At 41.9% G+C, this 27,904-nt stretch overlaps 1 protein-coding gene across 1 annotated transcript in view; it reads left to right on the plus strand.

The window, feature by feature from the left end:
• The window catches only part of LOC132889483 (regulating synaptic membrane exocytosis protein 1-like), a 134,793-nt gene that overhangs the window by 23,722 nt on the left and 83,167 nt on the right, over positions 1–27,904 (plus strand). The window contains exon 3 of the mRNA XM_060926034.1: positions 25,890–26,103. Coding sequence (XP_060782017.1) covers positions 25,890–26,103 — 214 coding nt within the window. The remainder of the gene's footprint in view (positions 1–25,889; positions 26,104–27,904) is intronic.

Raw genomic sequence — 27,904 nt, forward strand, 5'->3', positions numbered from 1 at the left:
GTTGAATGGAAAAAGATTGATGTTGCAAAATGTCGCCAACTTGTTCATTCCATGCCTAGAAGACTTGGTGCTGTCATTAAAAATCATGGAGGCCATACAAAGTACTAGATGTAGTAGTTTTTGTTGTGGGGTGTACTCATTTTTGCACCACCCTAATTTGAGTTAAACCGAAATGTGTAATCTAAGTTTATATTATTAACCTTACTTTCACGTTATAAGTTAAACAGATGTTATATTAAACTTTGTCTTGTCAACATTTTGGAAATTGTTTGTGTTCAATCAATGAGATATTGTTTAAAATGTTACTTTTCAAAGGGGGTGTACTCATTTACGCTGAGCACTGTATAATGCGGTGCTACTGGTGTATTTGTTGTCCATTAGTGAGCTTGATAATGTATTAACAGGGTGTTTGTATTGTAGTTGTCTATTACTATGAGCTTGATGTCAGTTTGTCTAGCTTATACTCTGAGTAAAAGACTACATCCAGCCTTAAAACATATTAGATTATATGCAGCAATGGAAGAGACTCAGGATATAAACAGTAAAGGTTCCAATCACTTGCAGTTCATGGTGTGATCATTTTCTGGGATATCCTGGTCATGAGTATTGTATTGACCAAAACGGCCTCACACATCTTTCATGAGTGTGCGACATTGCAAATTTCTAAATAAGAAGATGAAATGTTTAATGTTAGATACTATCATACCTCTTTTAACAACTTTACACAAAATGGCCAAACATTAAAACTTTGACTTTATTTCACACTCGCATAGCACTTTAACAAAACTGAATTGCACAAGCGTTTCATTTCAATTCATTTAGGAATACAAAAATAATCAAAATAACCTACTTTTCTTTAATCTAATACATAGAAGCAATAAAAATGAAAGGGGAAAAAAAAGAAAAACAGTCTATAATAAAGGGAAAATGGTCGATAATTTGACAAGTCAATCAGTGGATGCTAATAAGATGACATTTTTGATATTTTAAATTTACTGATAAGTGTGATATATAAGTAAATATAATCATTTACATTTTACTTAAAGCTTAAAACCATTAAAATATGGTTAGAAACTACATTAACATTTTGGAATTGTTCATGAGGCTGATTCATGAGAAGTGCTAACTGCAGGTAACGACTAATGGTACATCAGCTAAATCACAATATGTAGTTTCTAGAAAAACAACAGATATGACAATTAGCATTATCCAGCCAATTTGTCTCAGCTGTGTTGCATTAAATAGGCTGGTAGTACTGTATAACTTAGTATACTCAGGGTGGCATAGTGGTTAACACTCAGTGCGTTTACATGCACATAGAGAAAATCGAATTTCTGCCGTTGCTCGACTGAAATCGAAGTTCTAAATGCCATGGAAACACCTTAGCTAGGCTGAAATTGAACCGAACTTGATTTCTCGTAATCGAGCTACACGACCTAGATTATGCGATTTTTGCCGAGCTACTTAGTGCATGTATACCCTATCGAGCTACGTAGTCGAGCTACTTACTTCAGCACTGCCCCTTCCGGAAGTGACGAGTGACGAGACCACAAGCGGGAAACACGACAGCCTCGGTCGGCATGACAACAGTAGTAGCGAGCAGCAGAAGAGGTCAGGAGGAACAAACGAAGAAGAGAAAATGGCAAGCAGAAACGTGCACTTCTGGAGCAATGAGGAGACAGAGTTCATGCTCATTCAGCTTAAGGAGTTGAATATATTAAAATTCATGGACGGGAGAAAAACGCGCAATGGAGAACACGGAACTGATAACTTTGTTTACACTCTTGAATAGCTCTTCTTCATGACGACAACCGGAAGTGTACCAACACGATGGGGCGTGTAGCGCCACCTGTGGCTCGGGTGCACAATGTACCTCACACAATAGCTCGATTTCCTTGTGTGCATGTAGGATTGGATTTCTCTGGCACCCCTGCTGGGACCCTTTGCTCGATTACCGACAGCAGCTCGATTTGGATGTGCATGTAAACGTACTGACTGTTACCTTACAGCAAGAAGGTTCTGGGTTCAAACCTCATGGCCGATGGGGGCCTTTCTGTGTGGAGTTTGCATGTTCTCCCTGTGTCTGCGTGGGTTTCCTCCCACAGTCCAAAGACATGCAGATTAGGTAAAATATCAGCCACTGGGTTTGTACAAGACAGTGTACACTTAGTGCCGGCCCCAAGCCGAGATAGATTTGAAGGCCCAGTGTGAGACAAGCGTGAGCTTAACTGCTTATTAACTGTCTGAAAATAAAATGGTCAATTCGTATACTATTATGTCATTTATGAATTTAGCATTCAGATCAGCAGGACTGAAAACTGTACACTCATATACACAGTGTCATTGCAGGAACTGTTTAGTGTATGTTTGTTTCAACAATATGCAATAATTTAATAAGTTAATTTGCATTTTATAACCTTCATATGTCTTCTTCTTCTCCTTTCGGCTGTTCCCGTTAGGGGTCGCCACAGCGGATAATGTCCCTCCATCTCCTCCTGTCTTCTGTATCTTTTTCTGTAGCACCAACCATCCTCATGTCCTCCTTCACCACATCCATACAGTAAAGTTCATCTTTGGTCTTCCTCTTTTCCTTCTACTGGGCTACTCCATCTCCAGCATTATAACTTTCATATGTACCGTATACCGTTACATTTGGAGTTGCAAAATTCTGGCTAGTTGAAATGTTGACATGACTGACTACTGAACTTGGAAAATAGCTAGCCACAGTGATTGGTGAGCTACTACTGTACGAAGTTCATTTCAAGCCCTGAAATTAGTTAAATTGCATTACTATATTGATATTTCACTACATTTTTTTGGCTCCTATTCTTGGTTAGGTACTGTATCATGTATGTTAATTTGTGTTTTAATTTCTCTGTGAACTGTATGGCATAGTGTGTGTATGCATAGCAAGCACCATGCTAGGTAGTAGAGTGTGTTTTAGTTCTCAGTGTCAGGTTGAAGCCTCTGCTGGGCTCTGCTGGTTTCTGATGGTTGAGGTGTATAAATACATTGCCAGACCATATGGACAGCATTGTCTTGGGAGGCTGGTACCAACTTACTGTAGCTCTGCTGCTGCCACCACTGCTCACACACTCCATCTGTCTCTTTCCACCCCTCTTGCTCACTCACTCTACCACACTCCTTCTGCTCTAATGGAAACGGAAATTCGTGTGTTAAAAGGACACCACTATACATCTACATATATTCCTAATGAATGTATCATGCTGCTTCTGCTATAGCAGATGTAAAGACAGACAGGTGTATTAGGCTAAATGTTTTCACTGGGTTTGCTAACTGAAGCCTTGGCTGACTAAAGCTTATGTGTCACTGACACTGTTTAAAAGGAAGAGTAATGAGTTGTGCTATTGACAGAGCCAAGTGGCCACTCAAGTGGATGGCTCTGTAAAAGCTGGACTCTGATCATTCTCACTCTTGCTTGCTCACACACTTATCTTCTGCTCACTCTCATTATCTCTTGTTTTCCCCTTGCACTCATTCTCTTGCCTTCAATAATGATAGCAGGGCTTATAGATAGTGCACTGCCTTATCAGGTTGCAAATTGTTTTGTTTATATCCATGGTCATTGACCTGTATTCCAACTGGAAGCTAATATGCAGCATGCATTCGAAATTCAGATCTTTGGTGTTAGGAATCACAGACTTAGGCTACATCCACACGACAATGGCAACGAGATTTTATTTAAAAAAAAAATCGCGTCCACATGGACAACGGATCAGTAAAATATCAGGTACATATGGCAACGCAACGCTTGCTGAAAACGATGCAATACACATGCCACACCTCTACGTGCGCTGTAAAGGCCTCTGCATGCTTGTGCGACACGGCTTTCGCAGACAGCTTTTCGCAGACAGTTGTAATTTATTGTTGAGCGGGGATAATAGGCGTGCGCGATGTTATTCACCGGCACAACGCAAGGGGGCGCGAAGTCGCTAGGAGTAGTTGGTGGGTGTGGTTAGTGGAGTGTTTATCCTCCGGTTACTTATAATAACTAGAACTGGAGTCGTATAGATGTACGTACTTCCTCACTTCCTCGATCAACCGCTCTTCGTGCTGCTCCATCTTCGCTCGTGTTTTTAAAAATGCCGGTCGTGAAAACAAAACAAACCGGGAAAGTAGGGAAGCGGAAGTGCGTGTACAGCGGATGTAGAGTGGACCAATCAGAGCCGTCTTGTCTGCGAGGCTTCTGCGGTGGTCACAATTTTTGGGAGGTGCGCGCAGAGCGTCTGCGAAGGTGGGGGGGCTACGCAGACACTGTCTGCGACACCGTCTGCGAGGACTGGGTTGTCAGCATAAATTGGCCTTAAGACGGTCCCATCGGAGACACCAGAACAATAGAAGAAGTAGGACGCATGCGCATAAACCCCTTCTTCTACCTGGCGTGAAGCACTCAGGAACAAACACACAACAACAAGAAGAAGATGGCTGTGACTACGCAAGGAAATCGTGCCTTCTGTGTGTACAAATTAGTTTTATTAGTGTGCATAGTTTTATATAACTTAATTTTCTTATTGTGTGTGAACATTTTGAAAAGCATTTTTATATAATTTATATAACTTTTTATATTGTGTGTGAACATTTTGAAAAGCAGTCTTATCCAATAAAAAAAAGAAATTCAAGAAATGGTTCAGTTACTTGTTTATTTAAAAGAAAAGCTGTATACAAAAGTGAATGCAATGCAGTGGTTCATACAAAACAGCGAGAGTGCTGCTTGTTCTAGTCATGTGGTTATGACATCATCGTAAACAAATCCATTCTACCCATCCAGACGACTTCGCAACGGCGCTGTTGCCAGATTTTTCCACTCTGGAACCCGTTCTCAAAAAATATCGTTTCGGGGCACCCAAAACGCCAGTGCCGTGTGGACGCCAGGCCGAAACGATAAACAATTTTATCAGATTCACCTGAAACCGTTGCCGTGTGGACAGCCTCTTAGGCAATGAGAGAGATGTTACATGTTGTAGCAAACTTACGACTGTGTTTGTCCTGCTGTAACACACCAAGTTTAAGGGTAGGGAGAGCATCGATGTGGAGAGCAGTTTATTTACATAAGGGTTGTTTTACAATCAGGGTACAAAGTTTGTGTCACAGGAGTCCAAAATTCAAATTGATTCAAACTGGTTCTTGTACCAGTTTTTAAGTGAAGGACAAGTTAAAGAACAGATTTCAGGTAAGTTTTTGACACGTGTGTATGGTAGTTTTGTGTAATCTGCTATAAGATAAAGAAGATTAAGTGTCGCTTTAAGCAGGGCTGGGAGAAACAAATGAAGTGATTCTCGGAGAGGACATTTTTTTTTGACAATTCAGAATCCACTACTTCCATAGTGCTTTTAAATATAAGGCTGTAGGCTTTGTGTTAGTTGTCTCTAATATTTATGTCCCAATATCTTGATCACATTTTAGGATGAAAATAATCATTTTAGATATGTTATTTTATATTGAAAAATTAGCTGTCTCGGAGAGGACATTTTTTTTTGACACAATTACATACTAATTTGATCAAAATAGTCTGAAAACTTACTGGCATTCAACATTAAAACTTAACTATGTTTCCAATGATATGGAACCAAATATTTGTTTTATGGTATAAAGAATGATGTAAGTGCATCCCTTTTGGAGCTACCTGTGGTCAAAAAAGCACTTTTTCTAAATGACACAAGTAATTTTGCTAAATATGACACATATTGCCATACATTCACCAAAAATAACGTTATCACCAATTTGTTTTTGCATGGTAAATAGAGCTATCACAGGGCTACAATAAACAACCAAGTTTATTTAGTCAAGCCTTTTGATATTGAAGATAATAAGTGTTAAATGTGATTTTTAGCTTGCGTACCCTGATTGTAAAACAACCCATAATCAAAAGAATTGGTGTTGGTAACTGCTATGGTATGAAAGGAGTCAGGCAGTTCATTTGTCACTGATGGGCTTTCTGATGAAATTGTATTTGCAGCTGCATTTATGTTTAACCTGATCCATGTCCCCTGAGTCAGCGTGTTCACTCTTCTCATGTTCAATGGGTCATTCTTCAGGTTAACCTTCAGGTTCATTCATTCAATGCTAGAGATTTCCAGCCTTTCAGTGTAAGCAGTAGTACCCTGTTTTGAGCTAGGAGTGGAAAACAATTCTTCTAACCACAAGCAAGCACATTATCAAATATATTGAGGATATTACATGGTGGCACGAAGATATGGAGTTTATCTTTGAGTGGTGAATGGAGTGAGCAAAGCTGTGTAATGTTCTTTATATTGTATGGACGCATCCACAAAAAATACTCAAGTTAATCAAAAGAATTTTGAACCGGTTTGCCATTTTGACAATGTGCGTCAAGTCAGAGGGAAAATGATGATAGTGACGTCATTGCAGTGAAATATCGGAAAATATGTCCCTCAGATCCGCGATGTATTTCGTATGAAAAATTCAAGTTTTTCTACATGAGAAGATAAACTTCATATTTTCAAGCCAGTGTGTGATTTTCTTTTTATTCTATAGACACATTCCCAAATAAAAAGTACCCAAATTTATCAAAACAATTCATTGATTTCCTCACGAGTGGCATCTTGAGAAGTATGTGTCATCGTTGCTCTCCAGATGTAGCTTGCATGGAAAATATGAATGGTGTATTTCCCAGTAAAACACTCGTGTCCATACAATATAATAAGATATCAAAGATAATTAGTTATTTTACAGTCAAGCTGTTTGTCTGCTATGGCAAACCGTGTAACTGAATGGGTTGGTGTCATTGGTTTACTTAGTGAATCTCAGATGTCATATTGCTTGCTGCAACCAGATGTGTGCTGTTTCTCATGTTTGTTTGCATCTCCTCATGTATTCCTTGGCAATGAGAACCTCAGACAGCTGTCCACACCATGGAAATAGTGCAAACTGATACTTAGGAACACAATGAAATGGGGTGAAACTCATGGAATAAACAAGAAACACGACAAGCATCAACAACTGCACATAATAGGATTAACAAGCCAACGTGAAGTTCTTGTCAGATAGGAAAGTCTTGCAAAACCAAGAATAAATTGCCAAGGTATTAATTTACCAGTAACAGAAGGCATGGGGAAAAATAGTGCAGGAATTGCATGTATGCCATTATTCAAGTCAAACTTCTAAGAAGCATATTTGAGCACAATCAGCAAATATTATAGAGATAATGGACAAACTTTGTCTCCTTTTCCTTCTTTGGTGACTTTTTAACTTTTTGAAGTTTTCCACGAAGTTCTTTTGCCTCTATAAGAGCAAACTGTCATGAACAACTTATCAACAGAGAGAACAAGAGCTTAAGAAAGTTTTTGAGAAACTCTGTCAGCTTGTTGTGAACTGTGCCAGAGGTATTTATTGGGCAGTGTTAGTACAGCTTTAAGAGAGACCCTCCTTATTTGAAGAGAAGAAGGAGCATTACTCCCCTGGCACTGCATGGCTGCTCCAGGTTGGCATAATGAGGGCACTGCTGCACGCTCACTCCTCCCTACCTGTCCTATGGGAATCTCCATTCATCATGTGACATACACAACATCCCATATTTTCTGCCCTTCGTTCTGATCATGTGACCTCTCTAACATTTCTATATTGCTTAATTTTCTCAGTGACAATGTATGTTGTGGACTCAGTGCTCTACATTCTGTTATACTCAGAAGGCACTGTGTGCATACCATAATGCATACCATGGTTTTCTATTTTGCAGAGCTCTATATTTATGACCTGCATTAAATATTATATTGCTTCTGCTTGCCTGTTTAATGCTGGTAACCAATAATATTCCACAGAAGCAGGAAATGTTTAATGCACTATACCAGGGCTATTCAAATACTGTACATTGAAGCGGCTGTGCTGGAGATGTGGGACTCGTTTTCATGCGCCTTTTGGTGGGACTGTGGCTGCTACATCTCGGGAATTACATCCTGACCCCTACTTGGTGGACTTTTTACTTTTTATTATTTATTCATTTATTTATTTATTATTTTCCCCCCTTTATTATTTATTTATTTATTTATTTATTTTTCCTTTGTCTATAATTGTAAAGCGTCGTTGGGTTTTTTGAAAGGTGCTATATAAATTCAACTTCTTCTTCTTATTATTATTATTATTTGCAGGGGGGCCAAACTAGAAAATTATAAAATTTGTGAGGGCCGGAGGGGCAACTGACATAAAATTGATATCAGCTAAAGGCAATTAAAATATACTATACTAAGGTACATAATATATGAAATAAAATAAGGTACATTATTCTTTTCCTTTCCTTTATTATGAAAGCATTCAACACATTCAACAACATGTTGTAATGATTACAACAAAAGCTTCCCTAAGTGCAAAACTGCAAATGCAAATACTGCATAAGACTTGGGGTGATGATAACAAGTATATTGAGAAATATACACAGCTTTTACCCTTAAAACAGTAAACATAAGTAATAGCTTATATAACAAATTCAGACAATCAAAATAAAGCTGCCATAAGTGCAAACTGCAACTGCAGTTTCAAGTATCAAATCTTATTTGGGGTGATAACAACATTCAAATATCCCTGAAATATACCTTTAAAGCAGTACACATTTTAAAACAAGATCAACATTTCAAGTGTACAGTAAGTAAGTACAAATCTGCTAATTAAAACAATATGTGCTGTAAACATACTCTTGATGGAAACTAACTACTAACAAGAATAGTTTTTTCCTCATTTAGTTTACCTTATTTATCAGTGAGCTCTCTCTTGTTCTGTGCAAAAGCCACCAATTGCACGCTGACTTTGTTCAAAAGAAGTTACTAGTCTGTCTATTCTCCTTCGTCTCTCCTCGGAGCCCTCTCGGTATTGCTCAGAAAATGAAGCATGTTTTGTTGTAAAATGTCTCTTCACGTTGTACTCTTTGGCCACAGCTACGGATTCGTTGCACAATAAACATACAGGTCTATCGCTTGCCGTAGTTGGCAAAGTAAATAAGTACTTTTCAGTCCATTCGCTTTGAAATTTATGGTTTTCTCTGTCAACTTTGCGATGTTGCTTGGACAGCGCCATGTTGCCACTGCTGTAGCTGCATGGAGTGTGTCACATCGCGAGAATCGGTGAGAATGAGTGTTTGTCACCATGGAGACGACCTGTACTCTGGTCTGTGCCACAGCGGTAGAGAAAACTGTGCGCCGCGGCAGATACGTAGATATGTTTTTTTTTTGTTTTGTTTTTTAAAAATCTGCCGCGGGCCGGATTAAATTTCAATCGGGCCAATTTCGCCCCCGGGCCGCTATTTGAATAGGCCTGCACTATACTGTATATAAGTAGACTGCACATGACTGTAGACTGAAAATCTGCAGAAAATCAGTTGCTGTATACATTTTAGGACAAGAAGTATAGTTAAAAATATTACCAGAATATGTTTTCACATTTGTTTTAGGGATTTACATGGGTATAATAATAATAATAATAATAATAATAATAATAATGCTTTTTTTGAGCCCTGTGATGACCTGGCGACTTGTCCAGGTTGTACCCCGCCTTTCGCCCGTAGTCAGCTGGGATAGGCTCCAGCTTGCCTGCGACCCTGTAGAACAGGATAAAGCGGCTAGAGATAATGAGATGAGATGAGATAATGCTTTTTTGATGTTTTTAAATCATTTACATTTACTTGACATTATTTTCATAAAAACAGGAAAAACAAAAGTATATATTTTTTTACTTTTGCAAATAATTTTTGGATAATTTTGAAAATTTAAATTGTGGCATTCTGTACTGGCACATGGAGACATTCTCTTCTGGTGCATAAAAGAAACCTTTTAACATTTAAAAAATTGAAAATAGTTTTTCACAGTACTGTATAGACAGAAGTATTTAACCCACAAGTATTTATTTATTTATTGTGAGGCCATAAGTTCAAATCCCATCAACACCACGTTGCCACAGTTGGGTCCCTGAGCAAGGCCATTAGCCCTGAACTCCTCCCTTGTATCCCATTGTTAATTGTAATGCCGCTTTTCCACTACAAACGCGGCTGAGTCGGGCTGAGCCGTGCCGTGCTGTCGGGCTGAGCGGGGCTGTTGGAGTTGCATTTCGACTACAACCGCGCTGAACCGTGCTGGCTGGAAGTGGGTGGACACATTGGGTGGAGTTAGCGAAAGTGGGTGGACGTCAGGTGATGTCGTTAGGCAGCGCAAACAGTGACATCAGTGAGCTTTTAAGCGGTAGTCTCACAACCCGGAGAGTAAACAATAAACATGGAGGACATGGAGTCGTTAGTGTTGCTGGTCTTGGTGCTGTGGCTTGTTGTCACCGACAACGCGGACAGATACTGGCAAGAGCGTATAGATGAGGCGAGGCGCATAAGGCTTCAGAAATTCTCGTAATTCGTAATTCTTCTCCTTCCGGGTTTGCGGTGTTTACAGATCCCAGCGCGCTCGCGGGGCGTGTGTGGGCATGTGAGGACACTCCTCCTCACCAATCAGTGCACAGGGGAGTGTCTGCTCACGCCCCCAGCCTCACTCGGCTCGGTTTGGCTCGCTTCAGCCCCACTCCAAAACGGTGCGAGTTTTAGGGGCTAAGCAGGGCTGAAGCGAGCTGAGTCGTGCTGGTTTTTGGTAGTCGAAACGCGAGCCGTGTCGGGCTGAAGTGAGCTGAAGCGAGCTGAAGTGAGCTGAAAAAGGGTAGTGGAAAAGGGCCATAAGTTACTTTGAATAATAGTGGTAGCCAAATATCTAAATGTAAACATATATTTTGAAGCTAGCCGTTCAGTCAATCCATTAGTCAGTCAGTTTTTGTGTTCTATAGTCCTTTAAGCTATCTTATAACAATATTTATGACAATATTCCACAATTCAAATCTTTGTAGCAGTACCACCAAAGCACCCAACATACAGTGATAAGTTCCCTACAGAACTCAACATCCCACAAAATGATTAGAACTGAAATTTCTCTACAGCTATACGGCTGGAAAATGAGCTATACTTTGACTTGGGTGATCAGCAGATGGCTGTTTGTAGCCTTTCATATTTATGGACTTTGTGATAATCAGCTAAAGCCTGGTGCCTACTTTTATAGACTGTAATAATCACCTGTGGACAGTTACCATTATGTATCTATATGTTATGTAAATACTTTTATAAATTATGAGCAACAGTGGGTTATGCGTTTACTTTTTTATTTTATTTTTTATTCTTTTATTTATTGGCTTCTGAAATGGCTAAGATTGAATAGCACTGATTTTCAAAGATCATGATTTGTGTCTCTTAAGAGAGACAGTGAATGAACAGAAAGAAAGCATAATGGCAGGATAATGACCTAGAAGATATTAAACGGAACAATCATCATGTGATTTCCATTAAACAGAGAGCATTTTTAGAATCATAGGCTAGAATTAAATATTATAAATACCAGAAATAGGGTGGCATATTGGCATTGGTTGATGTGTGAGATTACTGGGGGGTTGGGGCAGTACATGCTACCCTCAGTGGGGAAGTTCCGGTGGAGGAGAGACACAGTCAGGCCAGTTCATCTATGTGCTGCTGGTGCCATATGGAACCACATGATACATCCACTCACTCTCATGCTTGATTGCCTGGTCTGAGGGAGCAGAAATAATACACTGGCACAGTGAACCACACTGAACAAGCTCAAGTACATCAGTCGAAGGCAGTCCTTCGGTCTCTTGCAGAGCCTGAATCCTCTAGACACCTGTTAGAAACCAGATAGTATTAGCCATGAACTAAGTGAAAGGTGGGCGGGGGGCTTCTTTAACTCACTTATGAGTGTGAGTTGGTATTTTGGATGTATAGGCTTTTATTATCTTTAGTTATTTATATTTACCAAAAGTAACGTTTCTCATTCAGGTCAGGACGCTTTAATATTGAACACCTTTTGAAAGCTCTCTTACTATAGTAGACTGTTGGAGAAAACAAATGCAGTTTTATCATTAGTTACTGTACCTCAGTTTTGTTGGTTGTGGAGGAAGAGCAGGTTTCTGAGGGCTTCCTACTCAGAAGTGTGTCTCATGCACCTTTCTTCCTCAGCTTCACTCAAATGCGTTTTCTTTTAAGTTTGTTCTTGGGGGCGTCGTGGCTCAGGTGGATAAGGCGCCATACCAGGTACCCGGGTTTGATTCCAACCCGAGGTCATTTCCCGATCCTTCCCCGTCTCTCTCTCTCCCACTCATTTCCTGTCTCTACACTGTCCTATCCAGTGAAAAAAGCCTGAAAAAAAAAAGTTTGTTCTTATGCTTTCTTATTCCAGGGCATAAAATTTAAAATTCAACAACGACAACAACTTTCATTCTATTATTTGTATTGTAAAATGTCCTCTTTCAGAGATCATTCAAGGTGAGAGTAGGCAATGTTGAAGAAACCAGCAAAAGTATGCTAGATTTTGAAAGTATCCAACCTAAAAATCCCACCCTGTCCCTTCAGTCCTCCCCCCAAAGTCACTTCTCCAAAACACATGAACACGTACTGCCTGATTACTGCTGGAGGACAAGTCCATGAAAGAGAGGGTTGGGGGGTGGAGCGTAGCACATCATTGTCATGTCCAACTACCTCGTGGTGCATTCACATAAGAAAACATCTAACATTGTCATAATGAATGTAAACAACAAACATGGCTATTAGTGCTCACAGCTGTTGACTAGCCAGCTAGCTTTAGCAGTATGTCTGCCTGTCCTTTGTGGAAGACCCCATCATGCGCAATGAGTGCACAGGTAGAGTGCACGCAACTAGGCAGGTAGGTAGGTAGACAGGCAGGTAGGACATCCCGTCATTGCATTTGAACCAAATGAAATGATTGGATGGGCTTTTTACAGCCCAGCAACTGCCACAGATGACAGATTTTTTTTCTTTATACTGTCAGAGCATGTGATTTATTCACTGCTGTCAGGATGTAAAGAGAATTTCAAAAAACATAACAAAAATTTTACTAAAATAAATTGCTTACCCTAGCTTTAAGTGTTTGGCTATCTCTCCTGGAGAACAGCTTAATTTCTAAATTGACAGGGAGTGATAATTTTCCCTGATGTTTTCCTGACACATTTTTCATTATTATAATTTCCACATGCTTTGAAACATCCATTTCCAAATAACAGTGTGAGTTAAGCAATTTGGCCCCACTGAGAGGTACCATTTCCGTTTTTCTGCACTTCATCTAGATTTCGCAATCTGTGACTAGTTTTAGGGAAAAAATCTCAATCTTTAATTGAGTTTAACATGCTGTGGCAGCGAGGGCGTGGTTGAGCGCTGGCTGTGAACAGCGAGGAGTCACGTTGAACCAGCAGGTAACATGAGATGAGTTACACCTGTGTCTAATTACTGGTGTCTATTTATGTGTCTCTGTGCGTTTTTCAGATAGCCAATAACAAAAGAAAGTTGAGCCTCCCAGTGCTGTGTTTGTGCGTGCATACGTGCATGTGAGATTTGTAGTCAATGAAAAGCGAAGGAAAATAAAACCGCACCATGAATGGTCAAGCCTGTCTCCCAGTTCCTCATTGCGCCACCTCAGAATGTTATTACACTGGCGAACTGGGACAATGAGGAACTGGGAGGACAATGAGGAACTGGGAGACAGGCTTGACAATTTGCAGTGCATTTTTATTTTCATTCATACCGCATACTCACACTAGGCATGGTTGTCTTGTACTGTGCCTGAGACCTTGAATATGATGGTCTCCCCTTTCCACTCCCCCACTGTCCTGCTCTAATATTGTTCCTGGCCCGAGTATGGTAACCTCATCAAAATGCAACTTTTTGTGTTGAAAAAAAGCTCTGTTGCATAGAACGATGGAGTCTGTTTTTACCCTAGAAGGAGACAGCTGATGCTGAGGGAAGCATTTGCAGCTTTACTCATTGACTAAAATCCACGATCATCAATAAAGTGAGAACCAGACCCGTTATTAACTCTAATACAGGTAGTCGTCGACTTACGACTGCATTTGGTTACGACTGACTGGTCGTAAACCGATCTGGTCGTAAATCGGCCTATGTTAAATGAACATTGTAATCATCTTAAAGTCTTATTTTATCAACATTTTCTTATTTCATTACCTTGGCTCGGGGCGGCACGGTGGTGTAGTGGTTAGCGCTGTCGCCTCACAGCAAGAAGGTCCGGGTTCGAGCCCGTGGCCGGTGAGGGCCTTTCTGTGTGGAGTTTGCATGTTCTCACCGTGTCCGCGTGGGTTTCCTCCGGGTGCTCCGGTTTCCCCCACAGTCCAAAGACATGCAGGTTAGGTTAACTGGTGACTCTAAATTGAGCGTAGGTGTGATTGTGAGTGTGAATGGTTGTCTGTGTCTATGTGTCAGCCCTGTGATGACCTGGCGACTTGTCCAGGGTGTACCCCGCCTTTCGCCCGTAGTCAGCTGGGATAGGCTCCAGCTTGCCTGCGACCCTGTAGAAGGATAAAGCGGCTAGAGATAATGAGATGAGATGAGATTACCTTGGCTCATTATTTGGTTTAAGTCAAACATTGCATACTACACTGCGTACAGTACAATTCGTTTAATATGTGCATACATGTCAACCTATACGGAATGTCCGTATTTTATACGGATTTGATTCAATAAACGTAGTATACGGGCGTATAAATAAAGTTATACGGATTCTTTAAAAAACTTCAATATTTATTTAGAGCTATAATCAATTCCCACGATGATAAACGTACTGTACAGCACAGACAGCCAGTAAAGAGTCTTATGAAATCACGCGTTATCTTGTGGTAGCGAGACTTCGTTCCACTTTTGATCATGCGCACACCGCATTGCGAGAATCCCGCCAACCGTGAAGTCATAGACATATAAACATAGATGCCGCCTTCTGCGTAGAATCATACGTCATCCATATTGGATGTGGCAAAGTGGAGATTCTTCAACCGTTTCTGGTATAGCGTCTAGACAGTAGCCGAGAATAAAGATGCCTCATTCATGTGCTGTGTTTAACTGTACCAACAGGTTTACCGTCCAAACGAGATCACATGGGATTACCTTTCACAGGTGAGACTGGAAAAATACTTTGTATTCATTCTGAAGGTTTATTGTTATTAATATTGAATAAAAAGTAACTGGGATATATCATTGTTAATTATCATTCAAATTTTAGGTAAATTATTTTAATTTGCATCTTATACGGATTTTATAAGGGAAATACGGATTTTGGAGGTTGGTTATACAGGTTTGATTGACCAAAGGTTGACATGTATGTATGTGCAAAACAAAAAATATGAAATACAGGTGTGAAAAATAGAAAACATTTTAGTTTGAAACATACCAAAATACAAATGTAAAACATAGCAAAGTACAAAATTTAGTGACCGCTGGCATCACTGGTGCTTGGCTGTGGGTCATCTATGTCATCATCAGCTGTTGCAGCGCTCGGGCTGGCGGGAGCATTTGCTCGTTTCATAAACCAGGAGCTGGGGCGGAAACTGTATGACGGAGTGTGCGAGGGAGCGCGAGAGAGACTGCACATGTGCCTGGAGCTGGGGAGGAAACTGTTGTACGCAGCGAGAGGCGCTGCCGGGAGCTGGGGCGGAAACTGTCATACGCTCAGCTAGCTCAGCTGGGAAACACTTGCCAGTCATAACCAGACGGTCGTAAAGTCGATCGGTCGCATAGGTCGTAAGTTGACGACTACCTGTATTCTCAATTGAATTAAAAAGTGCTTGTCATAGTGTTCGAGTTCTGTGCTTGGGCACGATTAACTATCCCACAGATGCATACCATGCTCACATCCAACTGAACCAAGCCTGAGCCTTCCGTTTCCAAGCGGGCCAGCTGAACGCATGCAGTAATCACACTAGTCAAACGAATTGGACTTTGGGGGTCAAACATGCTCAGAAGTGGTACAGGTCGCCTTGTGTGAGTACACCCTTTCATGGATTCATTCAGGAACAGAAAAGGCACTGCATGCAAGGAAGTACACTTTATTAGATTTTAGTCATATTTGTTTTCATTCAGTCAAAAGTGTTGTGTATTTTGGAGTAAAGTGATCAAAGAAATCCTTTATGTTCATATTCTGAATATTGTTAGGAGACCTGAATAGTGCAGAAGGAAGAGCACTTGAGCACTTTACCTATAACTAGATTGGTCTGTCCCAGTGGATTTGTTAGACAGTGTGGGATGAGCCTCAGCTTGCTATAGTTCAGACCTGTTGCTTTTCTATAAGCAGGTGAAGTATTCACCCCAGAGGAGCACTTTGTTATATAGGTCAACCTCCTGCAAGCAGGGCAAGACTTTATCATTACTTGGCTGATATGGCAGGAAGTGGAAATCACTGAATGGCTTTATGAAATGGGTTGCTGTACTCTGTGTCTGGATATATTAAGAAGGGCTGGTGGAATAAAGGAATAGATCCAGCATAACCTACAAAATATTGGAAGTTCATCAGTATCTTATGTCCCAGTATCAAATAAAAATCATGTTGAATTTATGTCAAGCTTCACAGACTCTATCGTATGATCTAGCCGCTGTTCTTGTATTCTCAGTAGATTCTCAAAGGGTGAGTTTACACCTGTGTTGGGAACAGAGGGAGTCTGGTGTATGTTTCTCCATGTAGGTCAAATCTAAGCCCACTTCTCTGAAAGCACTGTGTATGCCATGTAGGTTATACCTTATGCTCCAGCCTCCGTATGCATTTGCATCAGTGCTGGCAGACACCTGTGTAAAGGAGCAAAATCATGTATACAGCTTTCCATCTGTCTCATATTGAGTGACATGACATGACTGGAATCTGACCTTTTTGCACTGTATCTTTGAGGCTAGCTTTAGCACTGTGTTGAAAACAAAAACAGCAACAACTAAATCATTACATAATTTCCTGAATAGCATTGTTGAAGTAACACAAGCTATATGGGCGGCATGGTGGTGTCGTGGTTAGCACTGTCGCCTCACAACAAGAAGGCTCTGGGTTCGAGCCCAGCAGCCGATGGGACCCTTCCTGTGTGGAGTTTGCATGCTCTCCTTGTGACTCCGTGGGTTTCCTCCAGGTGTTCCGGTTTCCCCAACAGACAAGACATACAGTTAAGTTAACATGGGGTGGCCTTGGGCTGAAGTGCCCTTGAGTAAGGCACCTAACCCCCAACTGCTCCCTGGGCACTGTAGCACACACACAGACCCACTGCCCTGGATATGTATGTGTGTGTGTATGTGCTCATTGCTCACGTGTGTGTGTGCATGTGTCTGTTCACTGCTTCAGATGGGTTAAATGCAGAAAGGAGTTATGTACATGTGATAAATAAAGTTGCTGTTCTTTTTCTATATGCAACAATTTAAATAAATGCGTATTTAAATTAAGTACACTAAGTATACATAGTTGCCCTTGTTATTTACAGTGGTACTTGAAAGTTTGTGAACCCTTTAGAACTTTCTATATTTCTGCATAAATATGACCTAAAACATCATCAGATTTTCACACAAGTCCTAAAAGTAGATAAAGAGAACCCAGTTAAACAAATGAGACAAAAATATTATACTTGGTCATTTATTTACTGAGGAAAATGATCCAATATTACATATCTGTGAGTGGCAAAAGTATGTGAACCTTTGCTTTCAGTATCTGGCGTGACTCCCTTGTGCAGCAATAACTGCAACTAAACGTTTCCGGTAACTGTTGATCAGTCCTGCACACCGGCTTGGAGGAATTTTAGCCCATTCCTCCGTACAGAACAGCTTTAACTCTGGGATGTTGGTGGGTTTCCTCACATGAACTGCTCGCTTCAGGTCCTTCCACAACATTTCAATTGGATTAAGGTCAGGACTTTGACTTGGCCATTCCAAAACATTAACTTTATTCTTCTTTAACCATTCTTTGGTAGAACGACTTGTGTGCTTAGGGTCGTTGTCTTGTTGCATGACCCACCTTCTCTTGAGATTCAGTTCATGGACAGATGTCCTGACATTTTCCTTTAGAATTCGCTGGTATAATTCAGAATTCGTTGTTCCCTCAATGATGGCAAGCCGTCTTGGCCCAGATGCAGCAAAACAGGCCCAAACCATGATACTACCACCACCATGTTTCACAGATGGGATAAGGTTCTTATGCTGGAATGCAGTGTTTTCCTTTCTCCAAACATAACACTTTTCATTTAAACCAAAAAGTTATATTTTGGTCTCATCCATCCACAAAACATTTTTCCAATAGCCTTCTGGCTTGTCCACGTGATCTTTAGTAACCTGCAGACGAGCAGCAATGCTCTTTTTGGAGAGCAGTGGCTTTCTCCTTGCAATCCTGCCATGCACACCATTGTTGTTCAGTGTTCTCCTGATGGTGGACTCATGAACATTAACATTAGCCAATGTGAGAGAGGCCTTCAGTTGCTTAGAAGTTACCCTGGGGTCCTTTGTGACCTCACCGACTGTTACATGCCTTGCTCTTGGAGTGATCTTTGTTGGTTGAGCACTCCTGGGGAGAGTAATAATGGTCTTGAATTTCCTCCATTTGTACACAATCTGTCTGATTGTGGATTGGTGGAGTCCAAACTCTTTAGAGATGGTTTTGTAACCTTTTCCAGCCTGATGTGCATCAACAACGCTTTTTCTGAGGTCCTCAGAAATCTCCTTTGTTCGTGCCATGATACACTTCCACAAACATGTGTTGAAGATCAGACTTTGATAGATCCCTGTTCTTTAAATAAAATAGGGTGCCCACTCACACCTGATTGTCATCCCATTGATTGAAAACACCTGACTCTAATTTCACCTTCAAATTAACTGCTAATCCTAGAGGTTCACATACTTTTGCCACTCACAGGTATGTAATATTGGCTCATTTTCCTCAATAAATAAATGACCAAGTATAATATTTTGTCTCATTTGTTTAACTGGGTTCTCTTTATCTACTTTTAGGACTTGTGTGAAAATCTGATGATGTTTTAGGTCATATTTATGCAGAAATATAGAAAATTCTCAAAGGTTCACAAACTTTCAAGCACCACTGTACATGCCATCCACCATTAATCATTAATCAGACTTGTTTGTGAATGGCAGAGACATTTAAAAGAGAACGTGGAGTATTGATTTGTTCAATATTTAAGTGAACATAGTTTACTATTAATATTTGTATTATATGTGCATATAATAAAAAATGTGCACATTTACAGTTAGGGATCAAAACATTTCCCATGAATGACACAAACATAAAGAAATATGCAAATAAAAACAGGCATTAACTGTTTGTGTTATTAGTGTGTATGTACATCAGTGTCTATGCTGCTTATTTTAAAAAGTGCCATAGAAATGAATTTGTTTTTACTGTATTATGACAGTTGGCTTCCAATTATATTTATTTGTAGGACTTTTAACACTAGCCATTGTCAGAAAGCAGCTTTACATAAATTTAAGCATGAATTTTAATGACTGTTAATCTTTTTCTTCAAAGCACCTTTTTAAGACAACTGAGAAGAGTGGAATTATAGTTTTAATATTTTGTGTAGGCGGCACAGTGGTGTAGTGGTTAACGCTGTTGCCTCACAGCAAGAAGGTCCGGGTTCGAGCCCCACGGCCGGCGAGGGCCTTTCTGTGTGGAGTTTGCATGTTCTCCCCGTGTCCGCGTGGGTTTCCTCCGAGTGCTCCGGTTTCCCCCACAGTCCAAAGACATGCAGGTTAGGTTAACTCTAAATTGAGCGTAGGTGTGAATGTGAGTGTGAATGGTTGTCTGTGTCTATGTGTCAGCCCTGTGATGACCTGGCGACTTGTCCAGGGTGTACCCCGCCTTTCGCCCGTAGTCAGCTGGGATAGGCTCCAGCTTGCCTGCGACCCTGTAGAAGGATAAAGCGGCTAGAGATAATGAGATGAGATGAGATATTTTGTATATGAATATTTTTTAAATGATAAGAATTTGAAGGCAAAAAATAAAAAGACACATTTCATGCACTATATAGCTGAAAATATGTGGACACCTGACCGTCACACCTATATTGTGCTTGCTGAACATCACCTTTGCTGTTATAATAACCTCCTCTCTTCTGGGAAGGCCTTCCTTTAGATTGTGGAGTGTGGCTGTGGGGATTTGCGCTCATCCAGCCACAAGAGCATTAGTGAGTTCTGATGTCCAGTGTGGTCTGAGACACAGTCGGCATTTCAGTTCATCTCAAAGGTATTTAGTTGGGTTGAGCTCCATGCCTGTATGCAGGACTCTCAAGTTCTTCCTCTCCAACTGTGGTAAAACATGTCTTCATGGACCTTGCTTTGTGCACAGGGGCATTGTCATGCAAGAACATGTTTGGGCCCCTTAGTTCCAATGAAGGGAAACCATAATGCTACAGCATACAAAGACCCCCTGTACAGTTGTGTGCTTCCAACTTTGCGGCAAAAGTTTGGGGAAGACCCACATATGGAAGTGATGGTTAGGTGTCCACAAATCTTTGGCCATATAGTGTGTTTCACACATGCAGTACCAGTCAAAAGTTTGGACACACGTGTTCGTTCATTGGTTTTTCTGTACTGTACACTGTTTAACTGAATGCCCATAGCTGTTTGTTTTTATGTTGCCAAAATATATATTTTTTAAAAATCTAGAAGTATTAAAACTAACTTGAAACTGGACAATTATCATAATGTACTCTAATATAAAATAATTAGTTTAGATGTTCAGGCTTTAGTCACCTCAGAAACCACCTGCTGTTAAGTCAGGGAGAGAAAAACCCGTTTTACGTTGCTCATCTCCAGGCCGACTCTCCTTCACGTTCCTCCTCTTTGCCACGCTAATTAGGCCTTCTGCATACCTTAATTATGCCAAGTTCTATGCTAATGCAGTATTCCTGTGCGGTTTGCTTGCCAAGTCTTGTAGACACTGGGCCTGATTTGCATTTCACAAAAGGGTTATTTTTATTTTTGGTTGGGGGGGAGGGGGGGAGTATGAGAGAGACAGAATATTGCGGGAGTTAAGTGTAATGGGGGAAATGGACATTGTGTGTGTGTACACTTTCGTATAAACTTCTGTTTCATTTGGGAAAACCTGTGTTGTCTGTGCAGTCTTAATCGTGGTGTATCTGACTTATCTGTTTCCTGAAAATCATTTCATGTGATGTAGAGAGTACAGAAAGTGTTCCTGTGTCCTTTTTGGTGGAAGACATGATGCTCATCTCTTTCTTTTTCATACTGTATTGTTCTGTTAAAAATTTATGGTAGCATTTGTGCATTTTAAGTAACTCAATCATTAATGTTATTTGTCATCTACAGTAATTAATTTTCTATACTGGTTATTCATTGCAGCTCATGGATGAGCTGGAGCTAATTCCAGCTGACTTCGGGTGAGAGGAGGGGCACACCCTGGACAGGTCGCATATTTATCACAGGGCTAACACAGAGAGAGAGAGAGACCATCATTCTATGGGCAATTTATGGCCCTTTTCCACCACCCTTTTTCAGCTCACTTCAGCTCGCTTCAGCTCACTTCAGCCCGACACGGCTCGCGTTTCAACTATCTCAAAACAGCACGACTCAGCTCGCTTCAGCCCTGCTTAGCACCCAAAACTCGCACGGTTTTGGAGTAGGGCTGAAGCGAGCCAAACCGAGCTGAGTGAGGCTGGGGGCGTGAGCAGACACTCCCCTGTGCACTGATTGGTGAGGAGGAGTGTCCTCACATGCCCACACGCCCCGCGAGCACGCTGGGATCTGTAAACACCGTAAACCCGGAAGAAGAAGAATTACGAATTACGAGAATTTCTGGAGCCTTATGCGCCTCGCCTCATCTATACGCTCTTGCCAGTATCTGTTGGCGTTGTCGGTGACAACAAGCCACAGCACCAAGACCAGCAACACTAACGACTCCATGTCCTCCATGTTTATTGTTTACTATCCGGGTCGTGAGACTACCGCTTAAAAGATCACTGATGTCACTGTTTGCGCCGCTTAACGACATCACGTGACGTCCACCCACTTTCGCTAACTCCACCCAATGTGTCCACCCACTTCCAGCCAGCACGGTTCAGCGCGGTTGTAGTCGAAATGCAACTCCAACAGCCCCGCTCAGCCCGAATCAGCATGGCACGGCTCAGCCCAACTCAGCCGCGTTTGTAGTGGAAAAGCGGCATTAGAGTAGCCAGTTGACCTAATCTGCATGGTTTTGGACTGTGGGAAGCAGAGGCAATTCTAGAGTCTGTTGTGGCCCCAAGCAAAAATTTCCAGGGGGCCCTTCTGACCAGTGTTCATCACCAATATGTTATAAATAATCTGACACCAACGAAAAATGTATGAAACCAAAGTTTTTTAAATTCCAAATGTGAAAATACAATGGTAAAGAACAATAAAAACAATAAAAAACAAAATAAATAAGCTCTCGGGCCCCGACTGTCGGGGGGCCCCTGGGCCAGGGGGCCCTAAGCAGTTGCCTGCTTGCCTGTTCACAAGCTGCGCGTCTGGTGGGAAGAAACCCACACAGGCAAGAGGAGAACATGTAAACTCCAGACAGAAAGGCTTGACTGCTAGATTCAAACCCTGAACCTGCTTGCTGTGAGGCAACAATACAAACCACTGCATCACCCTTGTGAGCAGCACCCAACAGTGACAAATGTGCTTTTTACACAGGCAGCGGGAACACGTTGTGCCTGGAACAAGTTGTTCCCACTTTCCTTCGTGTTTAAACATGCACTATGAGTGGCAAACTGGAGATTAAATAGGTAAACACAAGTGCACATGTGCAAATCAGTGACCAGCAGCTTGTTTTTAACTTGCTTTATTGTCCTCTCGCTGCTTGTTTCTGTTTAAATGCTTGGTGATTCGGTGGTAAATCCAACTTTCACTTCTGGAAAACTGATTCACATTGAGTGATGTGTCATTCATGGGACGAATCAACTCTTTGAGTTGGCTCTTCTAGATGAATGTTAAATTGAAAAAACAATGATCTGCATGGGCGGCACGGTGGTGTAGTGGTTAGCGCTGTCGCCTCACAGCAAGAAGGTCCTGGGTTCGAGCCCCACGGCCGGTGAGGGCCTTTCTGTGCGGAGTTTGCATGTTCTCCCCGTGTCCGCGTGGGTTTCCTCCGGGTGCTCCGGTTTCCCCCACAGTCCAAAGACATGCAGGTTAGGTTAACTGGTGACTCTAAATTGACCGTAGGTGTGATTGTGAGTGTGAATGGTTGTCTGTGTCTATGTGTCAGCCCTGTGATGACCTGGCGACTTGTCCAGGGTGTACCCCGCCTTTCACCCGTAGTCAGCTGGGATAGGCTCCAGCTTGCCTGCGACCCTGTAGAAGGATAAAGCGGCTAGAGATAATGAGATGAGATGATCTGCATCTCCAAACAACTAGATGAGGGTGAGAACTTCTTTAATCCAGTTATCACTGTGATTGGCTTGGGAATCACTTGACTCCATTCTGTGGTTTAAAGGTGGAGAAGTTTGACAAGGAAATGCACTAGAGAAGAACTGACCATTAAATTTGCTGTGAAGCAGTCTTGTCCAGATAAAAAATGACCCGGGTGAACACTACCATGTATGTAGTGTTCTATTTGCTGATTGTGTTTAGACAGTAAGCAGAAACTAGCTGCTATCAGAACAAGGTTTTCCAGGACAATTTGCACCGCCTCATAAAGTGGAGCAAGTTGTACCCACCAGTGTCACATTGTTCCGGGAACAACTTGTTCCAGCACAAGTGCCCGTCTAGAAGCAGCAAAAGTTACATCACTGTTAGATGCCCTTTTCCTGACCTTTGCCCTGCAGGCAGTGCTGGCTGGGGGCAAGGAGGGGGGGAGAAAAAGCAATGTGAGGTCTAAGGGAGAAGTGAAGTGGTGGGGGGTTGATGTAAGGATTTCACTTCCTCTCTCTGGGGCAGTGCTGCATGGCTTGGCAAATGTTCCTGTGTTAACTTTCGTAAACATTCCTTATAGGTTATTTAAGATATTGAGGAATCTGTGATGAAGACAGACCCAGTGAAAGTAAAGTTTGACTCTGATGAGATTCTGATGAGTATTGTTGATAAAAGTTGTGTGTTGGTTGCCAATATTGTCAATATTGCTTTAGTATTTTTTGGTGATTTTTGAAGATTCTTTTGATTTAAATTGACACTGTAGAATAATTTTCATTTAGTTAAATGACAGAAGAGTGAATATTGCTGCAATCCTGATGAGTAGTGTGCTCTTTCAGTGACTACGTTTACATGCACATCCAAATCGAGCTGCTGTCGGTAATCGAGCTGAAGGTCCCAGCAGGGTGCCAGAGAAATCCAATCCTACATGCACACAATGAAATCGGGCTATTGTGTGAGGTGCATTGTGCACCCGAGCCACAGGTGGCGCAATACGCCCCATCGTGTTGGTACACTTCCGGTTGTCGTCATGAAGAAGAGCTATTCAAGAGTGTAAACAAAGTTATCAGTTCCGTGTTCTCCATTGCGCGTTTTTCTCCCGTCCATGAATTTTAATATATTCAACTCCTTAAGCTGAATGAGCATGAACTCTGTCTCCTCATTGCTCCAGAAGTGCACGTTTCTGCTTGCCTGTGGCAGTGGGGGCGTGGTCAAGCGCCGGTCTGTGACAGGAGGGCGGAGCCAGGGAAGGTGAGTGGCAGAATCACTTCACCTGACGGTAATTAACCTGTGTTTGTGTGTCTTCCCAGTAACCGCGCCTTATTTAAGGAGGCAGAGGGAGAGCAGAGGGGAGAGCTCATCCCGGGACTAGAACACAGCGCGCGCACGTGTGTGTGTGTGTGTGTGTGTGTGTTTGTTTTTCTCTCACGAATAAAAGTAGGCTGTTAAACTGAAAAGTCTGACAATAAAAAGCCTATTAGTACCAGAAGCTTTGTCCTGCCGTCCTCTGTGCTCCACCCACACTTCAGAGAGCTCTACATCGCCATTTTCTCTTCTTCGTTTGTTCCTCCTGACCTCTTCTGCTGCTCGCTACTACTGTTGTCATGCCGACCGAGGCTGTTGTGTTTCCCGCTTGTGGTCTCGTCACTCGTCACTTCCGGAAGTAGCTTGACAACTAGCTTGATAGGGTATACATGCACAAAGTAGCTCGGCAGAAATCGCATAAACTAGGTCGTGTAGCTCGATTCCGAGAAATCAAGTTCGGTTCAATTTCAGCCGAATTAAGGTGTATACATGGCATTTTGAACTTCGATTTCAGTCGAGCAACGGCAGAAATTCGATTCTCTCTATGTGCATGTAAACGTAGTGAGTGTCATCAGAAATGTGAGGTTTTGTGTGTGTGTGTGTGTGTGTGTGTGTGTGTGAGAGAGAGAGAGACAGAGAGAGAGAGAGAGAGAGAGAGACGTAGTAGAGAAAAGAGCAAGGAAAAGTGTTGTGAGGAACACGGTTCAGTGGCGTCACCGTGTTCTATTGATTTTTCACTGGAGATTGTTGTATTGGGCCTGTCCTCTAAAATCTCACATTTCCTTCAACCTCAGCACCAGTCTGGCAGCTCATCAGCTCCATCAGCACTAATGTACGAGCATTAGAAGCTTCTTTTTTTCCACCATGACAACTGGATCACATCCCTTTGCCCGGAACATATTTAACTCAGAGCTATCTTGATCAAGATAGTAAGAGAGTTGCTTCTCAGGAATAAAATTAACTCAAAGGTTGGCTTAACTACTTGTGTAATGAATGAATGCTGAAGTGTAGATCCAGTACATCAATATTTTATAGTAAGGCATTGATTCTATAAATTCAGTAGGACTAAAGTTGCACTGAATGTTTATAAAAATGTGCATCTTTAATTTCTCTGGGAAACTGGATATTTTTCTGTAATTGCTGAGTTTTCTCTCTCTCTCTCTCTCTCTCTCTCTCTCTCTCTCTCTCTCATCTTTGTGCCCTCCTTTTCTATTTCTTTTTTCATCTCCTTGATTTTCATCTTGTCTCCTCTCATCTCCTCTACTTCTTTCTCCTTCCCTCTTCCCTGCACACCTGTCCTCTTGTTTCGTTCTTGTTCTCCTCTTTTTTCATTTCATCTTTTCTCTTCTCCTCTCGTCAGTATGCACCAGCAGTTTCCCAGCTATAAGGAGCAGGTGCGGCGGATAGCGCAGGAGCCCCAGCAGAGGCAGCAGGGCCAACACAAGGATGATGCACCCACCTGTGGCATTTGCCACAAGACCAAGTTTGCTGATGGCTGTGGAAACCTCTGTTCCTACTGCCAGACCAAGTTCTGTGCCCGCTGTGGAGGAAGGGTCTCTCTACGCTCCAACAGTGTAAGTGTTCTCATTCTCTACTGGACCTTCTGCTGGATGAACCTGAAAACGCTGTGTTTGCACTTTCCTAGCTGTTATTTGAATCTCTATATCTGCCTATCCAACATGTGTAATCTCCAAACTGCTTTTCTGTCTGTCTATTCTGGCTGTGCTCTTGTCGCTGATTGTTTCTGCTTACACCTGTATAGATAGGGTTGATCCACTACCCATGTCTTACCCACTGATGTAAGGACATTTAAGCACAGGAGAAGGAAGAAGTGTGAGCCAGGCGGAAAGGTTAATTAGGCATTAGTCAGAGGAGATGAGGGCCTTGGCCACCAGGGGGTCACTGCATGACCTTGCTGGGAGGCTCTGGCTGACGCGTCATCTCTACAGGGGGTATCAGTACCACTGGCAGGGAAACCCCAGAAACAGTGACTCCCTCCCTGAGCATGATATTTACCTTCTTACCTTATTTATTTTATTCCCTAAAGCTTCTGTCCCTAAACCCAAAGGCTTAATTAGTGTGCTTTCATAATGAGTCCAGTGTTAGAAGTCAACAAAACAGACAGCTTTGAACTATGGGATTAGCTCGCCAAAGGAGGATATATATTTACAATAACTGGGGCTGAGTGCATAAAGGGTTAGATGTAATTAATAAAAGTCACAGATCACAGGCAAAATGATCAATATGTTTTTTAATATGGGGGCGGCATGGTGGTGTAGTGGTTAGCACTGTCGCCTCACAGCAAGAAGGTCCTGGGTTTGAGTCCAGCGGCCAACAATGGCCTTGAGTTTGCATGTTCTCCTGTTCTGTCTGTGTGGGTTTCCTCCGGGTGCTCCGGTTTCCCCCACAGTCCAAAGACATGCAGGTTAGGCTAATTGGTGGCTCTAAATGGACCGTAGGTGTGAATGTGAGTGTGAATAGTTGTTTGTCTCTATGTGTCAGCCCTGTGATGATCTGGCGACTTGTCCAGGGTGTACCCCGCCTCTCGCCCATAGTCAGCTGGGATAGGCTCCAGCTTGCCTGCCACCCTAAACAGGAAAACTGCAGCTACACATGATGGATGGATGGATGGATGGATGGATGGATTTTTAATATATTTTTTCCCGAGCTACTTGAAAAGAGCTAAAGAATAATGGTATGAGTGGTAGTTTGAGAATGTGCTCGTCCAGTGAAGGTTGGTTTTTAGATGTTCGGCTGTCTTTGTGGGTGATGTAGAGTCAGGAGCCCTTAATGTGATCTGGGATGATACCATGAGTCCAGTATATGGATGGGAGCAGCCTGAAGGTTAGCTTTGCTGAGAGGAGCATTCCCAGTTTCTCTTCTCATCCTGGCATGTGCTATTAATGAGAGTGGGCTGAGAGGTTAAACATAGAGAGCTGCACGTACTCAGTATGATGGACTGTATAGTAGGAAACAGTAGCTGACAGCAATGAAATGCTTTTAATAGCTCCATTGCTGGGGGTTGCAGTGGACAACAGGTGTGCAGTTATCAGACACTTAGAGATCCAACATAAAACTACAGAGCAGTATGGCCATGTGTGTGTTTGCATAAAAGAGGGAGTGACAGGACAGATTATGATGTTTGATGAGTACAACTCTGTAATATTGTTTGTCTTTACCTTTCAGTGTGTGTATTCATTCATCCTTGTCTTTCAGAATTTTCTTCTTCTTCTTCTCCTTCTTTTGGCTGTTCCTGTTAGGGGTTGCCACAGCGGATAATGTCCCTCCATCTCCTCCTGTCCTCCGTATTTTTTTCTGTAGCATCAACCATCCTCATGTACTCCTTCACCACATCCATAAATCTCATCTTTGGTC

The sequence above is a fragment of the Neoarius graeffei genome, chromosome 7 (assembly GCF_027579695.1).
Source record: "Neoarius graeffei isolate fNeoGra1 chromosome 7, fNeoGra1.pri, whole genome shotgun sequence".
Taxonomy (NCBI): Eukaryota; Metazoa; Chordata; class Actinopteri; order Siluriformes; family Ariidae; genus Neoarius; species Neoarius graeffei.